The sequence below is a fragment of the Esox lucius genome, chromosome 24, assembly GCF_011004845.1.
Source record: "Esox lucius isolate fEsoLuc1 chromosome 24, fEsoLuc1.pri, whole genome shotgun sequence".
Classification (NCBI taxonomy): Eukaryota; Metazoa; Chordata; class Actinopteri; order Esociformes; family Esocidae; genus Esox; species Esox lucius.
In genome coordinates this window covers 22,585,632-22,601,416 of record NC_047592.1, presented here as the reverse complement: position 1 = coordinate 22,601,416, position 15,785 = coordinate 22,585,632, and the positions used below count along the sequence as shown (strand labels likewise).

The following is a 15,785-nucleotide window of genomic DNA, read 5'->3' as shown; positions in this document are numbered from 1 at the left end:
ACTTGATTGATTCATTGTCACTAATTAGTACCCTCGCCTGGTTGGCTTGGGTGAGTTGATAAAATTCTAATTACAGATATGGCTTTCTAACAAAAATTTCATTTGGGTGGGTTCTCAGAGGAGATGGCAGTTGGTCCATAATTTATGCCAAAAACAATGAAAATCAGACCCCTCCTTACCAAGTAAAGTCACTCATGTTCTTGTAACAAATAATTATGAAATAACTTGACATTTTCTTGGCCTTTCATTTCTGTATACTGTGATGGTCTATTCCAGCTGTAAAATAGCACTGAACCTGTTATTCATTGTATCCATCTCATGCACAAACAATTCACTGCAAGTCTGTAGGCCTTTAACAATACTGGATCATATAAAGCACCAACTGACAAATCTACAATGTACTAAGGAAATTGATTTTTTTATTTTTTTATTTATAACTCTAGACAGCATGTAGTATTGTATTAAATGTATTCTATCCCGCATTTTCTAGTCTTCAGTCTTTCATTCATGGTTGAATGCAGGGCTCTAAAAAGAAAACTGCACACACAAAAAAATTATAGGAACAGAATGAAGAATATGGTTTTAAAACGAGAATACAAATAGGTAATCCTAAATTGGTTAGCACCGCAACAAAGCTGGAAAATTGGCACATATGCAAGTGAAATGGTCACATTGAAGAGCCCTGGTGTGGCCCTTCATCTGAAGTACATCATGTCTATATGGGGGGGTTGTCACATCTTGGCAAATTCTTTGCCCTACATAGTCTAACATAGCACATCTACATACAGAACAGAGTTCCAGTTCGGACCCTGGTTTTGGCCTAATTCTTAAGACGTTGGGCAGGGGGCAGGTTGGCGTGTGGGTGTGTAGTGGTCATGTGGATTTTGAAATTCTTCATCGACCTGTATCTTTTCCCACACAGTGTGCAGCCAAAGGGCTTCTCCCCTGTGTGAAACCTCATGTGAACCTTCAGCTTCCCGTTGACGCGGAAGTGCTTTCCACAGAGCTTGCAGCCGTATGGTTTCTCCCCTGAATGGATCCTCTGGTGCTTTGTCAGGTTCGTCCGAAGTGAGAATGTCCGATCACACTGGGAGCAGCAGTACGGTTTCTCGCCGGTGTGGATTAAACGCTGGTGATGCCGCAGCTTCCGCTTCCGGTAGAAGATCTTGCCGCAGTCCCAGCAGATGCGCAGTCCCTGGCAGCCATTTCCCACAACCTTCCCTATGCGCTGCACATTCTCCAGCCTTACTGGAGAGGAAGATATGGGACAAGGTACCATAATAAAACACCCAATTGGGAGATTACAGACATTATAGATGATTATATTGCACATATTATACGAATACAAATTTACTTCTGGAATATGGACATGAAGACCGGCAGAAATTGAATCAATGTAATTTTATCTACTATTTTGGTTAATGATTATTTGTAGAGAGACTATTTCACACCAGTCTTGATTCGTCTTGCTCAGGCTGAACACCACACTACAGCTTACTTGAAATACATTATATAAGGACGATCTATTCTAACAAGGATGTGCAGGAGAGGCTAGTTGACTCAGAATTGTGGAAAGGCGAAGTGAGATTCAAAGAATCTGTGACTACCTGAACAGGGTTTCAGAAGCTTCTGCAATTCATGGAAGTGCACATTTGTGTTGGGGAAGGAGAGGCCTCCCAACAGAAAGTCACGCTGCTTCTTGTCTGGTGGTGGGTTTGATAAAATGCTAGTTTGTGATGCTGTGTGTACATGGTTTTCTTGAGTGATAACGGGCTCCTGTAACGTGCTTGATCGTGTCGGCATGTGTACGTGGTTCTGTTGGGTGAGACTGGGCATGTTTGGTTGTGGCGTTGTAATCAAATTGACAATATTTTGTAAAGCGCTTGGTCCTGTAGCAACCCTGTGCAGCTTCCCCATCTCCTTGAGCTCCAGTGTTTCTGGGTTTCTGGGTTCCTCCTCCATAGCAGTGCTGGGATTGTTACATACAGTGAGTGCTTCTGGGTGATGCACAGGATTTCTGGGCTGTTCTGCCATATCCACTGGAATGCTCACAGCAACAGAAGTAGTTTCAATTTTCTCCACTAGGCTTACTGGTTGTAGTTTTTCTAGCTGTCCATCTAACAGTCTGACTGAGCTACACTGCAATTGTTCAATTTCCTCTTGTTTTATATGCACTGGATGGGGGTTAGAGGTGGTAGCAGCCCGCAACCCTTTTTCAGTCAGTTGTTCTGAAGCTGAGGTTAGAGGTGAGATGTCATCTGAACACGGTGACACAGAGGTGGTTCCAGTGAATTCACTCTGTGTGCAGTGTGGTTCCCGGAACCCTGAGGGTGTTGAGGGTTCACAGGTGGTTCCAGTGAATTCACTCTGTGTGCAGTGTGGTTCCCGGAACCCTGAGGGTGTTGAGGGTTCACAGGTGGTTCCAGTGAAGAGTAAAACTCGGTGTTCTTCATTATCTGAAACACATTAAATTATTATGTCAGCTTTTATTAGGAAAGTGTTTGCAAGAGAGACAAAATCATGAATATTACTTAAGACATTGGGTAGTCTACAAACTTTTTTAAAATATGTTTTTAGTTCAATCGATCTTTACACAAATGCATGCATGTCAGTGCACCAGTTAGGTGAAATGATTTTAAGAACTATTGCTACCAATCTGGATAAGAGTATTTTAAACGCCCAACTTCACGTAAGTATCATCAGCCCCACAGTGCTAGCTTGTCTGGTGCACTTACGTGGCATGCCGTCCTGGAGACGGTCAACGATTTCCTCTGAGATACCAATCTCAACTACGTTCCAGTTCATGTCACATGTCTACAAGACAGAACAATCAATTAAGGGTTTCTGAAGTTGTCATGAGCATTTTGATACACACATAGAAAACTGACACTGAACATTATAGCCTACTTAATCTCTTTTGCCAAATGGTCAAGAGAGTGTTTTTTTTACAGAGCCATCTAAACAAGTAACTAGAAGGATCTTCCTGCTTTCTCTATTCATGTCAATGACACAACTTCATTCTATTCACACATGCTGTTCTAGCTTTTTCTTTGAATTGGATGACTGATCCCAATCTGTTAAGCGCCTTATTTTGTGTGTTGCCTGAATCCTGAGAGGAATTGGAAAGGAAGAAAGCAGTGTTGGACACATAATGAACAATGCCCATTTCCATCTCTAGAGGACACAGCATTCAAATAACGTATCCTGATGTAAAACACTGTTACAATAACATGCCAACTGCTGTAACTTATAATCTTTCAGACAATTAAAAAAAGAATGCTGCATCAGAAGCATATTTACTGCTTAAGAATGTGCTACATATACTTTTTATTCCATGTTTGTGTTAAGGCATTGGTTCTGAGAATAGCTAGATCTAATTTTAACCAATCAGTTAGTAGCCAAACATGCTTAATCAGCAGATCATTTGCAGTTTGGAAGTTATCCAACCAAGTGACATTACAAACAAGTAGATGAGATTAACCACAACTTAAATAAACAAATGTACATAGCTAAAGTGAAATTATCTGGCATTACCATCACCATACAAGGCAGTTAGGATTAGAGGTTCCAATTTCCATTTATTGATTTATTACTTTTAACAATCTCACCTCATCTTTAAGAGGAACATCCAGGTCTCCACCAATCTCGCCCACTGGCACTGCAGCAGCAACAGACCTGTGGGTGGTTGCTAGGGAGAAAAAAAAGGATTTTTAAACTCAAAACACACAATTTGCCAATAATTGACAGATCTTTAAAATTAAGCACAGAGCAACCTTCAATTCTGCAGTAGGCCTACCAAGGTAACAAAAGTTACCGAACTAGTTAGATGTCACTGGATGACTCTGGATTTAACATATTGTGGTCAATCTGCATTCTAGTACATATACCACGTGCAGCCGAGGTGACCAGCCGATACATAGCCATTGAAAACCTAATACAAAGGCAGTGACCGTTACGGAAAACAATGATAAACAAGGCCTACTTTAAAACTTGGTTGTTAAAATAAATCAATGCTTGCTTCATGTACTTTCTGCAGTTTTTCCGTGTGTCCATATTGCCTTCTCCAAAGAATTCTTCAGCCTGCATGTCAGCACCTCTTGTAAGTTACATTGGTCTCCATCGTTTTGAGAAACACGTGACGCTCCAACTTCCTGGATAATAACGTTACTCAAAGTCCCTCGGAAAATATGTGTTATCTCCAACACGGCAACGTCCAGTAGAATATCCAAAACACCCTTTACCCGCGCTTGGAAAAGATTCACAAAGCCTGCATTACGCTCCATAACTAGCAGCCTGAAAGAACACTGCCGGAAAGTTCAACGCGCGCATTCTACTGACGTCACCCTCAACCCGCTCTGTTGTCAAGAGGTTAAGGATTGATATAGCGGGCAGAGCTCACCTGCCGGCGTTCATGGTAAGATTGGCAAACAACACTAATGTATCTGAGTCGTGTTCAGCTGAGATTTTGGAATGGCTAAGAATGCGAGAGATTAAGGACGTCTGTGAGAAAAGAAACACTTTATGCTTCCGTCTTCTGAGATTTAAGGTACGGTAAGTGGCGGATGCTGTTGCAAATGTTGTGAATATGCTTTTAGTTAAACCTCGCTCATACTGCTATTATGCAACCCAGCAATCTAACTAGCTAATTAATCAGCCAATATGGAATCTAGGTCAACGTAACTAATCTGTTTAAAATAAAAACTCGTATAAAGTAATTTACGAGGGATTTCACATGCTTTACACATGTTAACCACGCTAAAAAGCTGTCGTTTTGGTGTTCAAATGGAATTCAAATTAGACATTGTAGATAGCTATGCAACACGTTATCTTTGGACTTGAATATGTGCCATGTTCTGAGCTTTGTGAATTCTTTCGCTTTCGATTCTAATTCTACTGTGTTGGCATAGAAAAGCGGAAATAATGTTTTGATTCAATGGAAAATAAATTACTGATCCCCGCATTGTTTATAGTTTTTTTAGGTTTACCATTGTTTTTAGGCTGGATCATGTATAATGAGGTAATAAATGCCCTTTTTATTTTAACAGCATTTTTGTAGCAATTTGTTAGACTATGACTAAAGTGTTTACATTTTGTTTTATTTATCACTCCTAATACAAAGACATGTTCATATCAAAGGGTTCAATGTTTACATTTATGACTACTACACAGTTTTTGCTACCCTGCTGTATACAAGGCTCCCCTATAATTAGCTCACTAGAGTCACTACCCTTCCCCTCTCCCATCCATACTGTTTCTTTCTTCCAGTCCATCAATGGCTACCTCCATCGACCAGTCCTCTGTTCTAGAAGATGAACTTACCTGCCCCGTGTGCTTGGATGTGTTCCGGGACCCCCACCTGCTTCCCTGCGGCCACAGCTTTTGCCTGCTCTGTCTCTACAGACTCAAGCGGCGGGCAGAGCGAAGTCGCTTTCGTTGCCCTGAATGCCGCGAGACCCACCGCTGCTCCTCCACCTACCAGAAGAACTTCAAGCTCGCCAACATCGCCGACGACTACCGTCGAAGGGGAATGGTATGTGTTTTTGTTCATTGGGTCCTGTTTACCAGAAATCAAATCAAAAAGTGGCCAACATTGTCAGGGCTATGGGAAACTGCTCCGTAACAAACATTTGCTTTTGTTTACCATTTCCAAAGGTTGTAAAAGTGTGCACTAATGAACATGACCCTGGATGCAATAGCTGTTTAGGGGCTATGAAAGCTGAAATGTAAAGTTCATGTTTCTGTCATCGTGATCAGCTGTTTTCACTTCCTTCATCTCTTTAAAAAAAGAAAAGAAACATGAATCATCTACTTCTTTTCTCTTATAGGCCAATCAGTAAACCAGCTCGCTCTCTTCTGTCTCTCTGTGTGACCAGGAAGCTTCGACGAGCCAACGACCCCAACAAAGTCAGCCAGCATCATCTAAGACTCCTGTGTCTGTACCCTGTGACTACTGCCCTCCTGTGGGAGCTAGCGTGACGGATGAGAAAGGGGAACCCGAGGGCGTAATAGCCGTGACATTAGCTGTGAAGACGTGCCTGAAATGTGAGGTAAGCGGGTGAACGAATGAGTGACGTGTTGCAAAAAAGACATTGTCCCCTCAGCCACGCAGTTACCGCAACACATACAGTATATTAAAAAAAAAGAGCATTTACGAAAAAAATAAATAATACAAAGTCAAAAGACATTGTGGCGGTCATTATTAGGTGTCCATGTGTAAGGAGCATGTGAAGCCCCACATGGAGCTGCCTGCATTCAGGGAACACATTCTGACTGAGCCCCTTGGAGACCTGAGGAAGAGGAAGTGTCCCGAGCATGACGAGATGTATCGCTACTACTGCATGGACGACAAGGTCTGCATCTGCAACGCCTGCACCATAGAAGGCGGCCACAGCGGACACACCATCAAGACCCTGAAAAACACCATGAAAGATCTGAAGGTAATGGCCCTCAACCGTTCCCTCTTGGACCGAGGGTGTCTTGTCCTGGTCTGTAGTAGCAGGGAGGGTTACATTGTCATGACAAACATGCAATAGAGTTGGGAAAACAAACAGAACCTTTGAAAAGCACAAAAAGCTGTTTTAAAAAACAAAAAATTTATGAAAAGTTGGTTGAACTCCAGAAATGGGAAGTTGAAAACTAAATGGGTTTGCTAATATGACTGACTGTTGTAGCCGTCAAGTGTCCAGTGTTCAAACTAGAAGTGATTTAAAGGGTAGTAAATAAAACGTATTGTACTGTTTTAAATTTGTAGGTGATATGGGGCTCATGTCCACATTGTCCAACTCCAGCATTTACCAACTCTCATTTGCAGTCAGTCAAAACGTGTACCAACAAACACACACACACACACACAAAGACCACACTTGTGCGCTCTGGACCGCCACAGAATGGCCATTGATGAGTCCCGAATGCAGGTGATTGTCATTGTATTATCACCGCTGTGCTCTGGCGTGGTTGAGCGAGCGAGAGACAATGGCTACCTAGGAAATAGCCCTGTAGTCCTGTAACCGGGGTAGGAGGGATCCGGTTGGGCACTGCAAAGGAAAGGCTGCCATTCAGAATGCAGGCAGAACTTTTATGGAAGCTGTATCCTAAAGAGATTCATCAATAATTCTGCCCCGTATCAGGGTTCACATAGCCCCCGTCCCCCGAGAAACAGCACGTTTTATATACACATCGTGTTTAATATTACATATTGAATACCACACAATCAGATGAGCTTAATACAGCAGATTCTTGTCTCCGCTCCATGGAAAATAGTTTGGAATTGTAGGAAATTTGCTTTTAAACTGTAGAAACGTCTTCACCTTATTGCAGACTTTGCAGAATAGTGCTAAAAATGCGAAAAGGTTGGTGCCACTGAGCCCAAAAATGCAATGGTGAGGGCCTGCATGTATTATTAAAACGGTGTTGACTTATACCCTGCCTTTTGATTGCTCTGGTCCATCAGGCCTCTCTGCAGATCCAGCTACAGAAGGTGGACGGGAAGCTGAGCAAAGCAGAGCGAGCTCTTCAGGAGCAGAAAGAGTTGGAACGACAGAACAAGGTCAGAAATCCGAGCAATGATCAGTTTGATGTCTTTTGACTGTAACATACGATTCCTTGTGTGGGGACGGGAACCCGTTCTATGTCAGCCCTAAATGGAGCCTTTTTAAAATACGCTATTAGGCTGTTGTCCTCATGTTCTGTTTTTTTTAATCCAGAGGTTCCTGGAGGGCTGTGACCAGCGTGTCACCGCCCTGGGAGAGGTGCTACAGGTCCATCTGGCAAGCTTCCTTGCCAACCTCCGGGACTGTCCGCGGTCCCTGGGTTGCCAGGCTGGCCCCAACATCCAGCGGAACATAGCCAGAGTCGTCCAGGACCAGTCACGTCTGCAGGAAGCCCGCGGCAGCATTCAGACCCTGGTCCAAGAGAACGACCCCTTTTGCTTCCTCCAAGTTAGTTCAGGGTTTTACTTTACGTGTTCACTGTTTTCAGCCACACTGTGTATATACATGGATCAGCTGACCAGAGCGGAAATGTAAAATGGCCAGGAATCTCCTGTTGTTTCCCGAAATGGCTTTATTTATGTTTTGTGGAACTAATAAACATTACTCTCTTCTTTTCCGATTTCCTGTTAAGGCATACAAGTCATCAAGCAAAAGGTAAGTGTTTGTTCTGTCGGAGGTTTTGGTATGGGGGGGGGGGGGGGCTATTTTTATTTATTTTATTTCTTCCTATCTATTATGCTTTGTTTCTTATTGCACTTTGAATGCTGGACTGGGCTGGCCAGGTAGAGCTAGCCAGAATTTATCTTCCAAATGCTTCCAGAAATTCGTACTGATACCATGTTGCCTGGTAGCCAAGGCAAGTCAGCCACTAGCTTCACTAATGTTGCTAGCTAGCTACCTCGAAACGGCCAATGGAAACAGGGATTTAGTGACGGCTATTTGTAATGGAAGTGCATGTGTCCTAGCTTCTGCAGGCAGTGGAAGAAACCCCTGTTCTGCCCAGAGAACGCTACCATCAATCCTGACGGCCTGGCCGAGGCCATAGAAGCCAAGCAGGAGGAATTCCTTACTGAAGTACGCTCCCGTGTCTCTCTACTCATCGACGAGCTCTGTAAGTAAAAATCTGGTCTCTGAAATTGAAGTCCTAGGGCATCAACAGCACTAGGTCTGGGATTCTTTAAACTGCCTCTTGATAATGCAATTCTGAAATGGACATCTCCCCCAACATGTCAAGAGTGTGGGTAGGCAGGGACAGCTTACAGAATGGAATTGGATTTTTATGCTAGGACACTGGCTGAAACTGGAAGAATCAGTTTTTTATGAACCAAGCTGAAGCAGAGGTGAATCCTAAAAAAACTGTTTCTGTACTTTGCCTGCCCTGCCCTGGCAGATGTCCCGACTCAGTCCTTTATCAAACTAACTTTTTATGTACAGACGTGTAGGCTGGGGAATTGGCACAGATTATTACCAGTATAAAATGGCAGAATTCTTAACAGTACGGCTCCTGTCATCTTAGTGGCGATTTCTTTGATCCAATCAGAGCAGCAATTTTCTATTTATAATGAATATTGCTTTATGTGAGTAAAGGGTAAATGAAGACAAACCATGCAATAATTTGATTTGGCTAGTTGATTGACAAACTTTTCTAGGTTCAAACACGTTCGCAGATATTTTATTTTCTAGAAGGTGGTTGAACCTTTGCTTAATGCATTTCTCTTGTGCTAAATTTGTGTGTGGCTAAATTTCTGTTCACAATAGCCGTCCGCCATTTATATTTCAGGATCACTTTGGATAGAGCGCGACGGCTTGACAGCCTGTCCTCCATGGGATGCAGTGCTGAAGTGTAGTATGCAGAGTGACACGTATTTGCGGTTTTAGGGATCGGTGCAGGCTTCAGAATTTCACTTTTCCCATAAGATATGTGAGCGTCACTCATGGTTGTGGGTGGCTTATTTGGAACTACGGCCTGCATGGGTGAAAACCCCCGAAAAAACAGCTTACCTAGGCACCCTTACTGCCTAGGGTGTTATTAAAACACAGAGAAAATCAAACCGATATCATAGGGCCCTACCTGTAGGCAAGATCTTTCAGAATTGGGAGGATATGTTAGTCAATTTCTTTTTCAGAATAACTTTTTGGAGATGTTTTTGCCACTTAAATAACAATATTATTGTCTTGGGGTGTTGTGGTTTAAGCTGCTCCGTCTGGTGCCTGTGTACCACTGCCTCAGTTTGGATCCGACTCACTGATCCTTTACATAAACCCTCTTTCCTTACTTTCCTTGCAAGTTTGTTTGTGTCATAGAAACTCTTAGGCGGGCCACCTTACTGTTTTTTGGCCTGGCAAATAAGAATACAGTAATCTCTCCAACAGAAACTGTCTGGAATGTCCTATCCAGGACGAAGGTAGGCAATGGCCGCTCAAAAAACATCCTCCCCAGAGGAGCTTAGGCATAAGGATCTAGTGGTACTACCTAGTAGCGATGGAAATTCCTTTCTGTTAAGACGTTCCTTGAGAATCCTGTTCGACGAAAATAAAGGAAGCATTCAGAACGAATAATCACTAGCAACTAGAGATAAACAGTGTTCCTTTTGTTATGGATTCATTGAAATGCAATTAGTTGCCTGGTGCGATATAGCTGAAAGCCAGCCGTGGTTGCAGTAGTTACATTTTCTGTAGAGCTAACACGTATAGACGAGAGATCTACAATCTGGTGAATGCCAAATTTGATTTCCAAGTCCTCCCATAGCTTTGCGTAATTTAATGAGTCCGGAGCCATCTAGCAGCTTGACAAACCTTTGCTTTGATGCACAGTAGTCTGTTGGTAAAGGTGGAACGTGTGTACACCTTTTCCCAGTGATTCCGTGGGCTGTCTAAAAAGAGAACATATCTGGTTAAATGTGGTAGCTAATGTTCAGACATCTCTCAATCAGTGGACATAAGTCACTTACGTCACACTTTAAAGTGACTTTTAACAACTTTTTGAACAGCATAATTCAACAGTGAATTTACCTCCTATTGTATTTATCAACAAGTCACTCTAGATAAGAGCGGCTGCTAAATTACTATAATATAAATTATATTATAGAACATGGATATCTGTAAAATATTCATTGTGACATGTAATTTTACTGAGGGACAATTGTCAGAAATTCTTCCTGCAACAAACATTATGTAACATCTCTTCAGAAGAGTGACAAATAAAAGGAAAACCCACAAGCCCCCAGAACAGCTTTACTATGCCTTTGTATATATTCTATGAATCTCTGGAACTGTACTGGAGGGATGGAATACCATACTTCAAAAAGACATTCCCTCATTTGGTTTTAATGGCACAGTCTAACACTAAGATCCTTTCCTCTTGCCATCTTGATCCAAAATCAAGTTCAACTGGACCTGCTCAGTATTTTTATACATGTCCAGAGCATGTTGGGAAGTTAATTGCTTAATTGTTTCAGGCAGTACACCTGTATGGAAGCATCTGCCTTTGTTGTAGTCCTCTGCAATTTTCTTTTCAGGTTTTTCCTTTAATTTGTCACCCATCTTTACATCTGACACACTGAATGTTTGAGCAGTGTTTGCAGTTTCTTGGTTCTTATGTATTCAGGAAATGTTCTTTCATATGACAAACATTTCTATTAGCTCCTTGGTGAAATTTTTTGAATTTCGAGAAATTGTCTTGAACATCAAGATTCTGTCCTCTAAAATTTCTAAATTCTGTGGAGTGATGGGCCATTGTCACCTTGTGCCACTCCACTTGCCCTATCCTCTGAACATTCACACCACATAAGCCCCTTTTTGATCTAGAAGAAAAAATGTCCTGTCTAACAAAGCATTTAACTGCATTCAAAATGGGTATTTCTGTCCAATTAATTTGTTAAATGGAATGTGTACCCTACTTACAATGGTAATAGTTTGATATAGTTAAATGTTTTTACTCTTCTGATCTGTGCTAGGTCCTGCACCACTAGTAAGAGAAACAACCAAATAATTTAATTGTTTTCTTATGTACCAGGTCCTGTAGTTGGGGAAGAAGATGATAGTGGAGCGGAGGAGGAAGACGATTATGATGATGAAGCCGATGAGGATGGCAGTGATGGAGATGAACTAGATGAAGCTGAGGAAGAGATGAGGAGTGAGGAAGAGGATATAAATGACCAAAACGAGTCAGCAGATGAACTCTACAGTCCGGAAGGTGAAGAAGACGATGAGGTGGAAGAAGGCGAGGAGGAGGAGGAGGACGACGACGAAGAAGAAACTGAGTAGGAGACCCATTCTGATGAATTGACAATGGGGGGGGATCTTGGAGCTCAAGGGGGAATAACGAAGAAATCGACAAATTCATAAATTGCTGAAATTAATAACCTCCTCTCTACGCATCCAAATCTCTTCGGGAGAGCTGGGTCAAGCTAGCATGAGTGCAGCATTATTTGGTTATATTGGTCTCCCTTGCTGTAGCTAGCATGAGTGCAGCATCATTTGGTTATATTGGTCTCCCTTGCTGAAGCCATTTGATAAAACTTTGTGAAATAACATTGATTGACGTGATGTGAATGGGTAATGTTCTGCTACAGCAAAACACAACATTAGGGAACCCCAATTTATTGTGGTACATGCCATATACATTTTATGTGATGAATGTCAGATGCGGGTGTTAAAGATGACCTTTTTCTAACATCTCCAAAGACTGCTTGTTGGCATGTCCAGGGAACCTACAAGCTGTCGATAGACATTTATCTCATAAAATAAATACGGCATGTACCACAATAGATTTAGGTTTGCCTATGTGGTTGCCTAATGTTTATTTTTAAATAGATAAGCAACATTTTACAAATGTCTAAGAAATCACTGTACTGGCGAAAGAGCAATATAGCCAAATGACACTGCACTCATGGTTGTCTGGCCCTGCTCTCCCTGAGTGCGAAAGTTGCGGAGCAGGGAGAGACCGTACCACAACTCTATCAAGCGATTCATGAACATAACTGAAGATGTTTATTATTTCCCTTCACATAAAACGTTTGACGGAAATGGTAGTTCAGTAGTCATGCACTGATATCAGTGGAAGTTATATTGTCCCATTTGTCCAAAACAAAACCCTCTACATCAGTGTTTCAAATGGGAGATGGTTGTGTCTGTGCCAAATCCAATCTTATTTCCTATATGGTGCACTACTTGACCAGGACCCTTGAGGCCCAAATGGCACCCTACCTCCTACCTTCCCCCTGAAGATTAAGAGTTAAACGCTTGCAAATAGGCTTCTAATTCTGACTTCCCTTTTCCCCCATCTTGATCAAAGCACAGTTTAGGTCACTAAACTGTTGCCGACCTGTGTTCAAATAGTTACATTTTTTGAAAAAAATACTTTTGTGCGCTTGATTTGTCTAAGTATTTTAAATCAAATTTTACCATGAGACAAGGCGAGCTTGTTCAAGCACATGTATTTGACATTTAAAATGGTATTTAAACCCAGGTTTTGGCTGTGTTATGCATAAAGGTAAAGCTGCCTTGAAAGTGCAGTATTATTTATGTATATATGGTGTTTTGAGTGCACTGGATAAATAATACATAAATTAATGTCAGAATGTTTGGGCAAATTCTCACTAATGTGAATTCATACCAACAAAGTGCACTAATGAATTTGAACCATATATAATGACTTGCCATTCGAATAAATATTTGTAGACCAATTTGTAATGACTTAAGATGTTTTGTCGGACCCTGTTCTTTCCTGAACTGTGCAGGAAAGATCATATAGGAAAGTGGAAATAGTCTTTTCTTTTTTTTTTTTTTTTCACATTATTGCATATGTGAAACTTGAATTATTTTGAAAGTTTGAATTTAAAAAAAATACATATTTTGGAGATTGTCATACAGATTTTTGGTGTTGGAAGTAAAAAATGTTAACAAATGTTATAAAGATAAATGAATGAATATTACAAAAATGCCTATTCATATACTGCATTATGTAGAGTCCAATTTATTTACGCGATTTATTGGTTTGTTCAGACTACTTCCATTAATGACTTGAAAAAATTATCACCTTGTTATGGATTTAATGTATTTTGTTGAGAACCTCGGTGTTCTACAGTGTAGTTTCAATTCTGCGGAGGTTTCAGTGTTTTCAGACGTCTTAAATCCATTGTAGTAGCGAAAAGCTACAGAAGTTTCTGCCCACTATTCATACAGACCGCGTTCAAGAGAATTCTCCCAACAAGTGCTTTCACGTTTCGAGTGGATTTCAGAATTCTAATTGTGAATTATAGGGGCACTTTGAGGCATCCTGCCTCTAAACAATAACACGACGACTTGTCTTCCCTCACCGAACGAGACCGCTATAGTATTAGCTAGTCCAGGGTGGTTTTGTGTGGGAAGGACTGACTGCGAGTTTCTGTAGCTATCACCCGACGTACAATTAGGAAAATGGATTAACGTGTTTTTGCTTATACTTTTTGCTTCCTTCCAGCATCTTCACAAACCAAAAAATAATCTGTACTCGCCCCGGAAGATTTAAAACATTCCATGATTACCCATGTTGTGCGTTGATTCTGGTGGTGATAGTTTCAAGGTTTATTTGTCAAATGCACCGAACAACAGGGTCATCCTGCACAATGAAATGTTTGTGACATAGCACCAGGTAACTACGTAGTGAGAGTTAAGAAGAAAATATAAGCAAAAATATAGCCAGATATTTTTTTTTAAATAAAGCAACAATATACATAACCTTACACTAGCAGCAATTTAAAAAGTGTAGTGTAAGCTAGCAACAATATTGGTAGTGGTAATAATAATATACAATGTAAAATAGCATTAATTTTGAAAGGGTAGGTTGGGGAGTATGAACAGTATGGTAAAAATACTGTGTATTATAGGTATGAGTGTGATAAGCTTGAATGGTACATGCATAGGAATATTCTAATGTCCATTAAAAGTACCTGAAAGGACTTTAAAGCATCTGGAAAGTTTGTGTCTGATCAGTGTTGCTGGTTGAAGAGCCTTATGGCCTGAGGGGAAAAACCCTTGAGTCTGCAAGTGCATGCCCTGATGCTCTGGTAGCGCCTACCAGATGGCAGCAGTGTGAACAGACCATAGCCTGGGTGTCTGTGATCTTTGATGATGTTCTGTGCTTTCCTCAGGCGTCGTGTATGGTAGATTCCTTTCACAGAGAGATGACAGCCGATGATGTGCTCCGCTGAATTTTTGGGCCGTTTTCACTGCAGAGTTTGCTTGTCTGGACGAAGTGAGGTCATCTTTGATGAACATTCCTAGAAACCTGAATTCGGAGACTCTCCACTTCAGCTCCATCAATGTGTATGGGGGCATGACCCCCTCTGCTGCTTCCTGGAGTCCACAATCATCTCTTTAGTCTTGCAGACGTTGAGAGAGAGGTTGTCCTGGCACCATGTAGCCAGGTTCTTTACCAGCTCTCTGTAATCGATCTCATCGTTGTTGGAGATGAGATCCAGGTGGGAGAGGGTGGTGTGTGTCGTCAGGGAGATGGCATCATCCATAGATCTGTTGGGGTGGTATACAAATTGAAAGGGGTCCAAGGTGTCAGGAAGGGTGGAGCAGATGTGAGTTCTGACCAGCTGCTCGAAGCACTTCATGATGGTGGAGGTCAGTGTTACAGGGTGGTGGTCATTCATGATGAAGGAGGTCAGTGTTACAGGGTGGTAGTCATTCATGATGATGGAGGTCAGTGGTACAGGGTGGTAGTCATTCATGATGGTGGAGGTCAGTGTTACAGGGTGGTAGTCATTCATGATGATGGAGGTCAGTGCTACAGGGTGGTAATCATTCATGATAGTGGAGGTCAGTGTTACAGGGTGGTAGTCATTCATGATAGTGGAGGTCAGTGTTACAGGGTGGTAATCATTCATGATAGTGGAGGTCAGTGTTACAGGGTGGTAGTCATTCATGATGGTGGAGGTCAGTGTTACAGGGTGGTAGTCATTCATGATGGTGGAGGTCAGTGTTACAGGGTGGTAGTCATTCATGATGGTGGAGGTCAGTGTTACAGGGTGGTAGTCATTCATGATGGTGGAGGTCAGTGTTACAGGGTGGTAGTCATTCATGATGGTGGAGGTCAGTGTTACAGGGTTGTAGTCATTCATGATGGTGGAGGTCAGTGATACAGGGTGGTAGTCATTCATGATGGTGGAGGTCAGTGTTACAGGGTGGTAGTCATTCAGGCAGGCGATGGAAGGTTTTTTCGGTACAGGGACGATGGTGGAGCAGGAGGGGACTTCAGACAGTGACAGGGAGAGGTTGAATATGGAGGTGAAAACTTCTGCACAG

The 15,785-nt window shown here is 41.9% G+C and overlaps 2 protein-coding genes across 7 annotated transcripts; one reads left to right on the top strand and one right to left on the bottom strand.

Moving 5' to 3' along the window:
• Positions 1–467: 467 nt before the first annotated feature.
• LOC105008836 (zinc finger protein 184-like) lies at positions 468–4,305 on the bottom strand. The gene is made up of 5 exons (XM_010868197.5): positions 4,028–4,305; positions 3,609–3,688; positions 2,736–2,814; positions 1,608–2,456; positions 468–1,248 (listed from the first exon to the last, which is right to left on the bottom strand). The coding sequence occupies exons 1-5, from the start codon at positions 4,281–4,283 to the stop codon at positions 821–823; spliced, it is 1,692 nt and encodes a 563-aa protein (XP_010866499.1). The 5' UTR covers positions 4,284–4,305; the 3' UTR covers positions 468–820.
• A 22-nt stretch (positions 4,306–4,327) lies between these two features.
• zgc:92594 (RING_Ubox and BBOX domain-containing protein) lies at positions 4,328–13,263 on the top strand. 6 transcript variants are annotated; one of them, XM_010868200.4, is made up of 10 exons: positions 4,330–4,414; positions 4,971–5,017; positions 5,266–5,530; positions 5,874–6,047; positions 6,204–6,437; positions 7,451–7,546; positions 7,704–7,937; positions 8,122–8,144; positions 8,456–8,601; positions 11,506–13,263. In XM_010868200.4, exons 2-10 carry the CDS (start codon positions 5,013–5,015, stop codon positions 11,754–11,756), a joined length of 1,428 nt encoding a protein of 475 aa, XP_010866502.1. In that variant the 5' UTR covers positions 4,330–4,414; positions 4,971–5,012; the 3' UTR covers positions 11,757–13,263. The 6 variants fall into 6 exon arrangements, with proteins under 6 accessions (XP_010866504.1, XP_010866502.1, XP_012987059.2 ...); XM_010868199.4 differs by having other exon boundaries at positions 4,397–4,546; XM_010868202.3 differs by lacking the exon at positions 4,971–5,017 and having other exon boundaries at positions 4,328–4,414.
• The last annotated feature ends 2,522 nt before the right edge of the window (positions 13,264–15,785 follow it).